This window comes from Uloborus diversus, chromosome 4, assembly GCF_026930045.1.
Source record: "Uloborus diversus isolate 005 chromosome 4, Udiv.v.3.1, whole genome shotgun sequence".
Taxonomy (NCBI): Eukaryota; Metazoa; Arthropoda; class Arachnida; order Araneae; family Uloboridae; genus Uloborus; species Uloborus diversus.
This window is the reverse complement of record NC_072734.1, coordinates 48,522,654-48,538,096: the sequence shown is the minus strand read 5'-3', so window position 1 is coordinate 48,538,096 and position 15,443 is coordinate 48,522,654. Positions and strand designations below refer to the sequence as shown.

The window sequence follows — 15,443 nt, the reverse complement described above, 5'->3', positions numbered from 1 at the left end:
GGTCAACATAGACAGGTGGTCAACTTACAAGGGTGGTCAACTTTACAGGTTTTACTGTATCAATATTTATTTACCATTCTACATTATGTTAAATTATACTAGAAATGTTATATGTATAGTATTTAAAAGAATTGTAATAAAGAAATTCAGGTAGGGGTTCAGCATTTAACTTTTTAAACCAAGACATTGTTAAAAAGACAAAATTTCGTTTAAAATTTATAAACTCCATGATTTTTACAAAAATAAACAAATATTTTAATTGGTTACCTCTTAACAAAGCATACTAAACATCGAAAATTTGAAAAATCAGATTCCCATAGCGGATGCAAACAGATCGCAATCCTCAAAGTAAAAACATCAAAAGTACAAAAATGGCTTGTAAAATAAATATTTCTCATAAAATTATTTTAGAAGTGCACTTTCGAGTCCTATGATAAACATTTCATTAATGTCTGGACACAGTTGAATCAAAATAAATAAAATAAAAAAAATAAACCTTCGATTCAGCATTTAAATTTTTGACTCATAAAAGAAAATGCAATTCCGCTTTAAAAACTTAAAATGAGCATTGTTACAAAAATAAAGAGACTTTTCATTTATTTGTATCCTAATAAAGCGAAGTTAGCTTGAAAAAAGAATAAAGTAGGATTCTCATATCGAATCTAAAAAGATTGCGCTTTTCAAAATGTAGACATCTAAAGAAAAAAGCAATGAAAAAGAGTCCATTTATTATTAATTATCCTTTTTAGCATCGAAAATTCAAACCCATATAACTTTCTTCCAAAATATCAATTAAACATCACCCCGCCAGACGCTAAGTGGGAATAAGTTTAAAGTTGGTAATCCTATCCGAAGCGATCACATCCCCCCCCCCCCCCCCCAACTATCCTTTGCAGTTCTAAGTTCATTTCCCTGTATATTATTGTTTATTAAATCATGAGCAGGGAGAAAAATGCTTATGATTAACTTTTTCAGAGAAGTTTGCAACAACACCGCTGCATAAAACAAACAAGCAAAATTATAAACCAAACTGACTTTCAGCTGTTAATTTCTTTCATAGAAATCAACAACAAGCATTATATTTATTTGGCCTCAGTAGTTATTTATCGCTTGCAGGAGCCTCATAAGAGCGCCTTTTTTTCTTTTGCAAAATTAGCACAGATTTTGTATAAGTTAATATCTCTAATTAAACTTTAAAAAAGGTTCCAAACATTATCGTTGGAAATATGCTGCGTTATTTTGATTTGAGATTTGCTCTTCCAATGAACAATTTGTGAAAGATCCGTTTTTGTTTGTCAGAATTTTGTGAAGGGTCCGTTTTGGTTGGTCGGGATTTTGTGAAAGGTCCGTTTTGGTTGATCAGATTTTTGTTAAGGGTCCGTTAACGGACCCAAATTTCCTCCGGCCAGACCCCTGAATAGTATGATAAAAAATTACTATAACAAAGTTATAGACTTGCAAATCGACTGATTATGCTTACTTGCATACTTTATAATATGATAACCGGAGCAAAGTGAAAAAAAAGTTTTTTTGGGGGGTAAAAACATAAGTTAATTGTAACACTATTTTGAATGTGTTTTAGATATATTTTTAACTATTTTAATTAAGATAGCTTCTTTTAATTTGTACGGCACATTATAATTAATTGACATTCGTTTAGGCTGTACATTACAGTGACAATTAGCAACAACAAATGATAGCAAACAATTACTAAGTCATATTTTATTACTTGATAAAAGCAATAATATGACATTATAAAACAAGGGTATAGTTGCCTAACTGACTAGCAGGACAATTAAAAAAGCAAGACAAAGAATTTAAGCTTGAGTACAACTAACTGGATGCGTCGTTAACTTATGCAATTTCCTCATCTTGAAGTACATTTTATGAGCCTGCAAAGTCATTGCCCATAGTTTGTCCCTTGTTTGTGAAAAGACATACACTCTAGTTTAAAATATAGGCATCAAGTTATATACTAATTCTTCGTGCACTGAGATACAGGCCTCTAAAATGTATTTTTTTATCATATTTTGATGTTTTTCTTTTACTTTGCTGCTAGTTATATCATCAAGTATGCAAGTAAGCATAATAATTTTATTTACAGGTTTATAACTCTTTTATGGTAAGTTTTTGATCATACTAGTTTTTTAAATAGTATCTGGAAGTCCCTGGAGGAAAGTTTAAACCCGGATATGTTGACTAAGTGGAAAACTGAATAGTTCATTTTACTGTTTTGAAATACATAGTGTTCTTAAAAGAAAGAAATGTGTCTTTTAAAATCATTTCAAGAAACCATTAAAATCAAAAATGACATGTATCTTACCTGCCCGACTCTTATTTAAAAAAAAAAAACTGGTTCTTAAATTCTTTATCCCATGTCTGTACCAAAATTATATATATATATATATAATTTGTTTTTCCAAGTTTATATGTCAAAGAAAAACTTTAGTTGAAATACTTTTATTTGAAATTGATGATAAAGCTTCATATTTATTAAGTTTTGAATCTTTGCTGACAAATATTTATCCTGAATAATTATCAACCCTAAGTAATTATAAAATCTTCATTTGTTTTGCAATTACATTCTCTACATTTATGTTATAATCCCAAAACTCAGTAATTAAATATTTATTAATTTTTCTAGATGTGTTATTGATTGGAAGAAAGGAAAAAATGTTACTGTGAAAACTATCAAGAAAAAACAGAAACATAAAGCAAGAGGTGCTGTTAGGACTGTAACCAAAACAGTGCAGAATGATTCGTTTTTTAATTTCTTCAATCCTCCTGCTGGTAAGTATTTTTATCTAACAATCTTTGTGCATGTATGTCGCAATGTATTACAAACTTGCATTTTCCGACTTATTGCCTATAATACGGATAATTATGGCAGAATACGTCTTTCAAACTTTATAGATTAAGTTTTAAACTTTTGTGAGATCAAAGTTTGTCAAATTTAGAGATTAAAAGGTAAGTGCACCTGCAGCACTTATGTACTATCAAAAGTAAACCTGGGTAGACTTTTATTGTGAGGCTCTGAGAAGTTAAGCTCTGACTCTGACAACGTTTACCTCTGTTTTGGAAGATAATAGGGATAGTTGGCGCTAAATTGAGTGAAACTTTCTTAGTAGTTCTTCAAAAATATTCTAACTAAAATCAGAGCCAATAACACCTATTTTTCATTTAACTCCCCTAAAACAGGTAAACATAGTCAAGGTCACAGCTCAACTAACTAGAGCTACACTCATGGCTGCCACACTTCCGTCCAGGGGACGGAATTCCGTCTTTCAAAAATTTCGGCCATCGGATTTTTTTTTGTTTAGAAAAAATCAGTTTTGAAAATTTTTTTTCATTGTTTAAAAAAAAAAAGGGAAAACCAACTGTTTTATCCCTTTTTTTGCGGCTGCATTTTGATGTACCTCCATCGTTGATGCCAGGATGTGAGGCTTAAAGCTTGCCAAAGCGTTGGGGAAGCAAGTGTCACTTCGCTTCTGAGTTTACTCGGATCAGCGGGTGTGAAGGGAAGACTGAAAGAATGTTTGTTTTTCTCCTCTGAAACACAAGCTTCATGTTCGGCACGATGATTTTCGCTGATGAAATATTGATTTGAACTAAAAGGCAAATTTTATATAAATAAATGTGCTTATCTTTTTTCTTATTGTTTTTTTTTCCGTGTCCAAAATGATTTTTATAGATGAAACAAATCTTTCACTTTTGAACGAATAAAAGGTCTGAAAGTCAGGGGCGTAGCTAGGGGGGGTTGGGGGACAACCCCCCCCCCCGAAATGTTTGTCTCAAAAAAAGGAGAGAGAGAGAAAGAAAGAAAAGAAAAGAGAAGAGAAAGAAAAAAGAGAAGAGAAAAGAAAGATGAAAAAGAAAAAAAAATCAAAATGACTTTTTTTTTCTGAATAACAATGGTCAAAAATTCACTTCGCTCCCCCCCCCCCCCAGTGTCATTGAAAATCAGCTCTATGAGTGACCCTCAAGCGTAAAGACGCTTCACTCTGTTGCGACATTTTTTTGATAATTGAGTGAAATTTCACACTTTGCTGTAGAAATGAGATTGATTAGTTAAATTCACGTATATGTAGCCTTTTTCTTTTTGTCTTAGATTCTGCAAATTGCTAAACATGTTTAATTTTATGAGCGGCGCAGTGGGAATATTACATACAGTTGAATCTATATTTCGAATTTCACAGGAAGGAAAAAAATCGAGATAGAGAGGTTTTAAGATACGGGGCTTTGAGAAACTGTATAGAAATTTGGAATAGGATGCTGAAAATTCGAAATCGATACTAAAGACAATATGGGTTCTTAATCAAAATTCCTCTGTATTAGTTTTGTTAGGTCTTTATTCTGTTATTACATTATTAAGTGCTTTATTGCGAGTTTAAGGAATCATTTTGACAGTAAAAAAAACTTTAAGCATATCTTTTTCAAGAAAAAGTCTTTTTTTGCTTTTTGGTGCCTGATTTTTTTTTTTTTTTTTTTTTTGATTAATTATTTATCCTCTTGAGGTTAGCAATTGCTGCAAGTATGCAAGTATAACCTGGCCAATAATCTAGGATTTTCCCTTTTTCTTTACTTGAAAAAATCTTAAACTTTCTTTTCACTCCTATCATCTCAGTTTTTTATAAGGAATCATAATTTTAAGAAAGAGAGCTACCAAAGAACAGTACTAAGCCAGATAACAGAGCAAAATGGCTTTTAACTTGAATGACCTTTAACCATGAACTTGAAATACTCATCCATAATGCAACTAATACTCAACCTGTGAATTTCACCCCTTTACTCTTCTTCCAACAAAGTGCTCGAAACGACTGTCCTTTTGTTAATCTTCCTAGAAAATTTCTTCCTTTTTTGCCCCCTCAGCCTGTTTCGAGTTGAAGAAAATGCTTTTGCTTGCTGCTTTAAAGATCATTGGGCTTCGAATCCGAAAATGATAGCATAGCCAGAATTTGAGACATGAGGTTTCTGTTGGCGTTGTGCTGTCATAGTCCAAACGATCTTTGCTAACCAGAGTATCCACCGCAATCACATCGATTTGTCGAAAATGTCAGCCAGTATTTACTGCGTATTCTTTTAAAAACGTGCGGTCTGAACTATTTAGAATAGCATGATCTAAGTGAACGTTGTTGTATAATGAAGCGAGCAAAACCGATAACAAGCTTTTTAAAACCCAAAGAAAAAAAATGTAAATGACGAAAATGGTTGCTCTAAAAAGAGAAAGTTAACGTCGTCTGACGAAGTACAGTCTGCTGAAGCAGCATTAATCTCATCGAACCCTTCTGAAGGAAATTTTATTTTAATTTAAAAGAAAAACTACATAGCATTACAGGAATAAAATGTTCAAAAACGAAATGAATCTAGACTGTTCTATATTATTTCTGTTAACTTGGTTCGCATTAAAAAGTAGAAAATAAACAAGACTTCTGTTTATAACACTAGAAATTGCTGTTGCTCTCTCAAATTGATATTTATGTAAATTCTAAAGTAGCTAATAAAATTTTAAATAAAAACTTGAGAGGAGAACAGATGGTATGCAGCTTTGTGCAAATAATTTTCTACTGCCTATATTTCTTCCCTGTTTTTTTAATTCAAATTTTATTAACTGCTTTAAAACTAGCATAAATGTAAATACATATAAAAAGCAACATATATATATAACGATATGAAAAGCCTTTTCATTTTTTGTAGGTTATAATCAAGAAGTTTTTTATTTTATTTCATGCTTTTAGTGCGAACAAAGTTAGTAAAAATAGTCTGACCACCGATGAGATTCAAAGTCAAACATCCAGTTTACAGGCGGAAATGGATGCATCTATTAGCTTTCAGGGATGCCAGCTTTTGTAGATGTGTGTTAGCCTCTAAATTAATCAGTCACACTGAAATGAACGGAACACTCTCATCAGATATTTGATTTTCCCCCTGATCTGGATAGACTGGTTTTGACAAGACCCGTTGCTAGAAAGTTTCACTTTAAACGAAATGGAGGAAAAAGAAAAAAAAAGTTAAATTTTCTAAAACATTAAAATAAATAAATAAATAAATAAAAATTCTTTGCTTTTGTTTTGTTTGACACAAGTATCGAACTTGGGGCACCCCATTCCAAAATATGTAAGATTCACCTCCCTCTTATTATTTTTTTAATACTAAAAAAAGTTTACACACACACACACACATATATATATATATATATATATATATATATATATAATAAAAGAAGTAACCGCCCCCCCCCCCCCCGAAACTCGGGTCTAGCCTCTGCTGAAAGTTATCTTTTAAAAGAAATCTTTCAAAAAATAACCTGTTTTTTTTTTTTTTTTTTTTTCGAAGAATAACTAAATAAGTTACTCAATCTGTTAATTTCAACCATTCTTATATTAATCTGGGAAATTTTGTTAGTTTTTATCACAACGCATCTTATAGCCAAGAATTTCATACCTGATTTTTTTAATTACTATTTTTTGTATGAAATATGAATTATTTATGTAACATGAACTATACAATCTGAAGCTTTTTTTCTGCAGTAGCAAATGTAATTTTTTTTAATTGTATTTTATTATTTTCTTTTTTTACTTTTACCTCTTAAAAATCTTAGACAATGATACGTTTTTTTAAATTTGGGTTTTAATTTTCACTTAATCTTTCAATTTGGTTTTACTATATGGTTACAACATCAAAAATTAGCATTATATATATACGTCTAAAACATCAAACTAAGCGCCAACATTTTGGTGTCGCGAAATGGAGCCACGCGCTTTTCAGTCCTGGCCAATTTTAAGAGTGGCAACCATGGCTACACTAGATTAACCCTGTTTTACTCTTTTATCAGCAATATGGATTTTGGTCGTTATTTACTTGCTATAAATTAAGTTTTTGAAAGTATTTGTAAAATGTATTTCAAAAGAAAAAAAACTAAGGAATTCCTTAAGAAATTAACATTTTTTAATTTGTTAAATAGGCATACATTAAATGGCATGTTTCTGCACTGAAGATTGGTGATGGTTTAGTGGGAATGTTTTAAAAAAAATTAGCTAGACCGAGCTGAGTTTTGCCCCCTTTTTTTACACTATTCGTCTGTATGTATAAGTGCAAGCAAAAAAGGAGCAAGCAAAATATCAAATTTCATTCTTCATAAGTTATAGGGGCCATCATAAATAGACATGACTTTTGTACCTTGCATTTCAACGCTTAAAACAAGCTGGATGGAAAATACGCCGTTCACATGCGAAAAGATCATGTGCTCTGTATCCGAGAAAGCGGTTTTACCCAGTATCCTTCACTGCTATAACCTCCTAATACACAAACTTGTTTTGCAAAGTGCATTTTGAAGAAAAACTTAGCTTTGACTGCAGTCGATAGCAGGTAAAAGAGAACTCGCAATTTCCCCGGCAAATAACAGGATGTGGTTAAAAGCAAATTTTTTCCGGGGTAGAAATCGTCCATATAAACGCGGCTAATGATGCCATGCTTTGGAGAAAATTGAGAAGTCTGATATTGAGTAAGGGACGGGCAAGAGATAACAAGTGACGTTTTTTTTTTTTTTTTTTTTTTGAAATAAAAGCATTTTAAACCGATACAAGATGTTTATGTTGTTATAGATATACAAAGAAATATTTATTCCAGTCTAATTGAATGGAGAGATAATGTAATATATTTTTGATAAGTTGAATTGTTGAGTTGAAATATTTACTAAGCCAAATTTTATTTCAAGACTGTTGTCAATGTTTCCTTTTTTAAGTGGAAATCTTTTATCTCTTGCCAAAAAAAAGGTGCCATTGCATCAAAAAACAGCTAGACAGTGTTTCTAATAAATCTCGGAAACCCATTATTTGCACATAATTTAGTATGTTTTTCTTTATTCTTCATTTCTTTCTCTAGAGAAGAAAAACTTACACATGGGGACAACCAAAGCTTTGATTTAGTGCAGCCTGAAAATGGGATGGTAAATGTTGCTGGGTGGGATGAGTAAGTTCAGGATTATGGAATAATTCAACTTTTGACAAAAAAAAAAAAGGTTGGGAAGTTTCTAAACTGAAAAGCTATTTTGAGGATTTAGCGGTATATCCTACAAAGCTTTTTTTCTCACAAAATTCGAATAATCTTAAAAGAAAGATTAAATAAGATCAAAATAAGCAAACTGAAAGTAAATACGAGGCAGTAAAGAAAAGGGGTGCAAGTAGACTATTTTAAATTTCAAGTAAAGAGTTAAAAGATCAGGTTCTAGGTTAGCTTTCATTGAATTTTTTTCTAAATCATGCTGTATAGCAGCACCTACCAGGGTTACTAGTACAATCTTTTATCACAAGACAGAGGAGAGGTTCACCTACCATGTGTACCAGTTATCTCCAAGTTTTTAATTTTGCCACTTGCATCCCTTTGCATCTATCTCACTACCTCATATCAGCTTCTTAATTTTCACCCCCTATTGTGCGCATGTTTGTTACACATTGAAACTTGTTTTGTAACTTGGTGCTTTGTTTCTGAACTGTAATATATATGTTTATGTAATGTGACATAGAAGAAAGGGATCAAGGGTTGTGGTGAAGTGACTTAGATGTGAAGGAGCTGAGCTCCTGCACTTTTTAATTTTATGCAGATTAAACATTTTAAGTGAAATTCATCTGCGTGAAAAGAAGATGTGAGGATTAAAGCGCTGTGGCTTTTTTGGTAGTAATTAAGCCAAATGTTGATTTTTTTTTTTTTTTAAATTTGCAACCACTTGAGTTATTGCCTAAAGTTTGATGTCCACTTAGCAATATATTGCCATTTGGCAATTTTTGGGCCTAATATGGATGTGTGCACCCTTTTAATTTTACAAAAATATTAACACTCAATTGATGTACAAAAAAAATTGGGTTTTTTAATCTAAATCTTTTTGCTTGTGAGTGTCAGGCAAAACAGTAAAATCATATCAGCTAAACACTTTTGCAAGAGCATAAGATATGTTATGAGAAGATTTTTATTGAAGATATATTTCTCAAGTATTGATTTTTTTCTTTTTCAGCTCCTGAAGATGAAGATCAAATGGTAAGAAACATATTTTAATTTCAAAAAATGTTCTGCGGAAATCAAGTTCTGGCATTTGTTTTTCACTTTTATTGCCTAATACCTTTCTCCTAAGAGCATTTCTTTACAAAATCCCGTACCTCGATATTTGAAGAATTTTGAATGCTTTAACTATTTATGGGTAAATGCTAGAGAACCTGGAGTATCTGCACTTTTCCTCTCAAATGTTTTTTCTTTTCTTATCAACTTTTTATTTTGATTGTTCAAATTTAAAAAAAGTTGAGCATTCAAAATATTAACAGTTCTTAAATATAAGATTCTTCATAGAAGTGTATTAATGGTAAATCCTATATTTTTTAAATTGAAATGGTAATTATTCATGTGGTAAATTTTATACTGTTATTCACTGGTTAATGTCAACATTTACTAGATTTCAGACTTTACGAGTAACATACATACATGGTTTGACAGGTCCCAGGCTTTCTGACTTCTGAAAAATTACCCAGGCAAATTAGTTCTTTTTGAAGCTGTTACACATAGCTTACTACTCCCAGAATATCTTACTGGTTCAGTGCTCTAAACTTTTATGAACACTTCTCAGTGTCAGGAAAATCCTGAACTATATTGAAAGGTCTTTGTTTGAAAGAATCCTCCTTTGTCTTTTATATATATTTTTTTTAAACTGCAATCTGTTGCAAGTAAATCTAATGTTGATACTAAATTTGCAAAAAATGACATAGTATTCTGTTCTCTTTAACTTTCCTTGGAAAACTAAGATTCATCTCATTGGCAGACCAGCACAGTTTTATGTTGGAGCTTTTGTCGTGAACGATATTGTAGTGTAGTATACCTGTTAATATTTTAACATTAATTTACATATTTTCTTTTAGGATGAAGAAACACAGAATATACTAAGTAATGATTTTGAAGTTGGCAATCTCATTAAAGATAGAATAATTCCTAATGCTGTCTTGTTCTTTACTGGTGAAAATATGATTGATGATGAGGCAAGTTAAATGTTTTTTAAGCAGATTTTTTTTTTTTAGCATTCAAACCATTGATTCAACTTTTGTACTGTCAAATCCTAGTGTATTACCAACCTATTTCACTTAAACATACTGGTAAAATTCTGCACAGGGTTCCGATCATCTTATTTGTAAAATGCAAAAACATTATCAAAATTACGAAAAGGAAGCAATGTATTTTCGTTTTTATGGTCAAAAAAAAAAAAAAAAAGTGCACAATCTGAAAGATAAAGCAAGCATGGCGAAATTTAACTACCTATTCATCTCGGCTCACATGTTTTAATAAGCATTACGTGCCCCTCCAGCTCCCCAATAATTGCATTATTGGCGGTTAGAAAATCAAACTTGTGTCCTCTCAATGCTAAGTAAGATAAATTTGTTGTTTCAAATTTTGAAGAAAAATTTACTTTGTAATATCTTTAAAGATGTCATTGCTGGATTTTGAATTTTGCTTTCAACTAGAGATAGTCAGTGAAAAAGATATGCAATTATATTTATTAACCTATGACATTTTAGCATTTTGCTGAAGCTTTTCCCCCCATTTGTATAACATCGCAATTAGGTCCCAAATGCCACTGTTATCATTAAAAAGGCTGTCCAAGATAAAGCTGAATTGGTTAAAAACAAGGGTAGTGATTGGCTAAGTGTCCACCAGCCTTTGGTGACTAAATAAAACTGAGTTTTTATGAATCTACAGGGTAGACTGTAGAAATTTTGCTGGGGAAAACACCGATTACATGTGCTTCTTTGAGTAGTTCTACTAAAGTTAATGTTGCAAGGCTGAGATCGTAATCAAGTATAATCATACTAATGTTAGTTCAAAGTTAAGAAAAGAAAATGGTTTGATCCATCTGTGTCTAGTGTTTTTTAAAAGAATGCTCACAAATTTATCAGTAAATTTCTGAACATTTTTTATTTGAAGTTATTTTTTACGAGGTAGCAGCTCCAGTATTTTTGATGTTTATACCAGCAAAAGACAGTGTTTTCTGCTTCTCAGCATGACAAAACACAAAGTGAGCTTTAATTTTCAATGTTATGAAAACTTTTTATGCCCTTTTTACAGTTAATTCTCTTTTCTAAAATATGTATTTCTTAAAAAGTTATATATTATTTTAATTATTATGCTGAGTCCTATGTTTTTGACACTAGGCACAAATGTGTAGGAATTTTCAACCCTGTTTGATTCCTGAAGGCATAGCTTTCCTAACTAACAATTGAAAGTTCTAATTAAACAAACAATTGTTTTCGACTAGAATATTTGAAATTATTTTGTTTTACTTGAGAATTTCAGTAATTTATATGAATTATGTCTTGGTGCAGTTCGATGAAGAGGATGATGACGAAGATGAAGACGAATATGATGAAGATGAGGATGATGACGACGAAGAAGAGGGAGATAACAATCAGTGCCTGGTATAAAATTCAGCAATATATTTAGGTCTATTGATGTACCTTTCTCCTATCACAGGACTTGCAGAGAGCCTTCATTTCCTTTTATTCAGGGTTCGTACGCCCTTGAAAAACCTTGAAAAGTGCTTGAAAAAAAAAGTTCATTTTCAAGTGCTTGAAAACCTTGAAAAAGTTTTAAAACCTCGAAAAAGTTTCTTGGTGCTTAAATTCTTTCTAAAATCATCGGATTGTGCTTAAAACTTTTAATAAAGTATTTTACTAATGCTATTTTCTGAACATGCGTTCGATTTGCAACATCGCGAAAAATCGCTTCCCTGTTTGGGATTTCAATCCTTTTCCATCTTGTAAATATTTTGAAGTTTTTTACAATTTGACGTATAGTACGTCAGATAAGTTTACTTTTTGTTTACTTTCCATGTATAAAAAAGGAATTATTTTGTAAACCATAACAACATTGAACTTTCCCGAATTTCGCGAAAAATTTCTCTGTTTTTTTTTTTTTTTTGAAATTTCAATCTTTTTACATCCTGCAAATGTTTAAATATTTTGGCTAATCAATTGTTATTTTCGCATATACTACCTCAGATTAACATATTTTATGTTTAATTTTAGTAAAATATTAATAAATTTATTTTATGGAAAACATGCCAACATTGAATTTACTCAGACTTCGCGGAAAATTGCTTCTCGTGTTTGAAATATGGATCTTTTTGCATCTTCCAAATATTTAAATATTTTGGCTAATCAGATGTTATTTTCATACATGCTACCTTAGATTGTTTAGTTTTATGATGTATTTTATGTTTAATTTTAGTAAAAAATTAATGAATTTATTTTATGGGAAACATGCCAGCATTGAACTTAGTTCGTGACAATTTGCTTCTCTTGTTTGAGGTTTCAACCCTTTTGCATCTTGTAAATATTTTTATATTTTTTGGCAATTATTTTTGTTTTGTTTAATTACATATATACTTACTTAATTTTGCAATTTTAATTTTATCATTAGCTAATTCTTGGTTATTACAGATTTTTTGAAAAAAAATTTTAATTTAAGCGATTGAGCACTTAACATTTTGACTTAAAGTTTGTATTTTAATGATAAAGTTGAGCTATACAATTTTGTAAAGTTGAATTTATAAGTACATCATTTTTTTATGTCTGCTAAAATAATTAAGGTATATAACACGGGTGATTGTGTTTTGATTATTTACTGGAAATCCAGTAGAGTTTGTTATGCTTTCATCTCCCTACTTCCAATTTCCCTCCTTTACCTCAAATATTCAAAATTACTACTTTTGTTGGGTTGTGGGGCATTTGGAACAGCTTACCAGAAGAGGCTGTAATCAGCAAAGGGGTAGATAGCTTAAGGAAGGTCATTGATATTCATTGGGGTCAAATAAATTGACTAGGACCAACTTAGTTAGGCCCTTTGCTTGTTGCTGGTTATCAACAGGCACTTATCTGTGCAATATTTTAACTTCATAAATTATTTTAAAATAAGAAATGAATTTTATATCTATCAAAAGTAGTTGCTGTACAAATGTATATTTAAGTCATAGGGGTCTTAGTTTTAAAAATACCCCCCCCCCCCCCGATTAGCTCAGTGAAACTTACAAGTGATTTTGTATGAAATCGATTGATTGATTTATACTTTGATACCCATAAATTATCAAAAGTCTAATACTATTAAACTTAGTGCAACCGAAATTACCATCTGGGTTGTGTTTTTGATCCTAACCGCCCTTATATGTGTATGAACCACTATCAATCAAAACCTCCTCTAGCAATTCCATTGAATTTAGGCATTGTGGTTTCTTCTGATAAAAATTAAAATCACTCAGGAAAGGTTCTTTTTATATATATATATATAAATGTTAACTTGCATATTCTATAAAATATACTTCTTTGAATGTGAAGATTTCAAAATTAAACCTCGTAGGACCTGCTCCTCTTTATGACCAAGTTTTTCCGACATTTGCAAAAAAACTTTCAACACTGGATCTTTTTTTTTTTTATCAAAGTCTTGTTGTAGAAAAGGCAATTTTGTTTTTCTTTACTTTTTTATATTATTACCTATTATTTATATGTTTGCATTGCATGAAATCTTCATACAATATTTTTAGTACAAATTTATGATATTGCCTTGAAAAAAAAAATTTTGCCTTGAAAAGTACTTGAAAAGTGCTTGAACTTTTTTCTCCTTTAAGGGTATGAACCCTGTTATTGCTCTTCAGAAGTGTCATTTTTTCCATATATTTGAACCTTTTGTTTTCATGTGCAAAAACTACTTATACCGAAAAGAAAATGAAGGCAAATATGATATAGTTACCTCACAAAAACCGTAGCTTCCGAAAATTTCAGTCTTCAAAAAATTTTACTCGTCCACTAGCACCCCTGCAGTTGCCATAAAAGTTCAGTTTCCTCTTTGATCTTTTCTATGTGAAGTTGCACTAAGGATTTGATTTTGATTCGAGCATTCAGAGCCAAAAAAAAATACTTTAATTTTACATTTCACATAATCATAGAGCGTGGATGCTGCCAAATTTTCTGCAGCTTAAAAATTTAATGACTAGAGCTAGGTTAGAACCAGGGTCTTTAGGCATAAGAAGCCAACACCTTGCCTCTCTGCTGGTGTTACCTAATACTTTAATAGCTATTATTAGTCCAGTTTGTTTAGCTGTGAAATATGCATTTATTGACTTTTTTGTTTACAAAACAAAACTTGGCTTAGCAAACATTTGCAGAAAATAAGCAGGAAGAGATTCGATTCTCTCGAGTTACTCGAGATGGTTCAATAATTGCAAAGTTGCAACCAATAGGGCCTGTATAGCCCACTTAATGAAAAACATCTGTCTGCTTTTGTTTACTTGGAGTTCTAATGACCTTCCACCTGTTTCTGGACCTAATTTAGAACATTTGGACTGTCCTGTTCTGCCTCACTGTCCTCATACATTCAGTAAATATAAAATTTCAAAAAATCTGAAAATCAACTTACACGTGATGAAGGAATATTGAAATTATTTGTGGCAAATTTGGTTTTTTCGTTAAATTTTAATTTCTTAAAAAATGAAAACACTTATCTAAATATCAGCTTGGGCGCGTTTCAGATGTTTAAGTTTAATTTCCCCACCAAAACATGCTGAACATTATAAATCTAATCATGATCAAGTATCAAATACCCATGCCTCTACAAAATGAGTTATGGAACAAGTCAAATTTCGAATTTTTGAGATCAAAAGTGTTCAAATTAAAATCATTAGTATTTTCCTATCTATTTCTTAGCAGTTGTGCTGTGCAGTTCTGCTTAGCAATTTTTGATTTTGTAAAATTATTTATAGGGAAGTCTTTGCAGGTCCTGTACATGTTTTCTTTTCTGTCTTTGTGTGATTACAATCTTAGCTATACTTCATTACTCTTCTCTTTCAGAACCGAAAGAAGTCTCGTGGGACAACTAATTCTCAATCTCAGCCACCTCCAGAATGTAAACAACAGTAATGCATTTATGAATATTTAACCCGTTTCCAATGTAAAATTAATAAAGACAGTTGCTTATGTTGAATAAAATTGGTTTTATAAAATTGTTTTATGATTTAATTACGCGACGACATTATTGGATTTTTGTCAAAAACCACATAAATTTTCCTGATGCCAAAGAGTTAACTAACACGTCAAACTAGTTTAAACTAATAAGTTAAGTTAAAATTTTCAAAGAAAGTTTATAATTTTATGCTGTAAAAATAATTATGGATAATAATGCTCAAATCATTTTTTTAATAAGTACAAATGCTTTTATCAATCAAAAAAATCCTGTGGGAGGATTTATGTATTATCTTTATCTTTTGAGTAAAAGTAAGACTTAAGTATATCATCACTTAGTGGTTTTGTTTCTCTGAACAAGTAATTTTAAATTTAAGTGGTGTGTATTTTTTAAAAAAGAACGTGGATGTTTAATGCATGGCAAAGTTATCCCTTAAAAAAATTAAAGAACTAAACTATGTG

General features: G+C 31.0%; 1 protein-coding gene across 2 annotated transcripts in view; it reads left to right on the top strand.

Moving 5' to 3' along the window:
* LOC129220148 (nucleosome assembly protein 1-like 1) overlaps nucleotides 1-15,022 on the top strand; it is a 40,072-nt gene extending 25,050 nt beyond the window's left edge. The window contains exons 10-14 of one of the 2 annotated variants that reach the window (XM_054854501.1): nucleotides 2,645-2,790; nucleotides 9,008-9,030; nucleotides 9,900-10,016; nucleotides 11,355-11,447; nucleotides 14,871-15,022. In XM_054854501.1, the coding sequence (XP_054710476.1) occupies nucleotides 2,645-2,790; nucleotides 9,008-9,030; nucleotides 9,900-10,016; nucleotides 11,355-11,447; nucleotides 14,871-14,939 (448 nt within the window). In that variant the 3' untranslated portion in view covers nucleotides 14,940-15,022. Of the gene's footprint in view, nucleotides 1-2,644; nucleotides 2,791-9,007; nucleotides 9,031-9,899; nucleotides 10,017-11,354; nucleotides 11,473-14,870 lie in introns of both variants that reach the window. The other variant, XM_054854502.1, reaches the window with a different exon arrangement.
* Nucleotides 15,023-15,443: the final 421 nt, after the last annotated feature.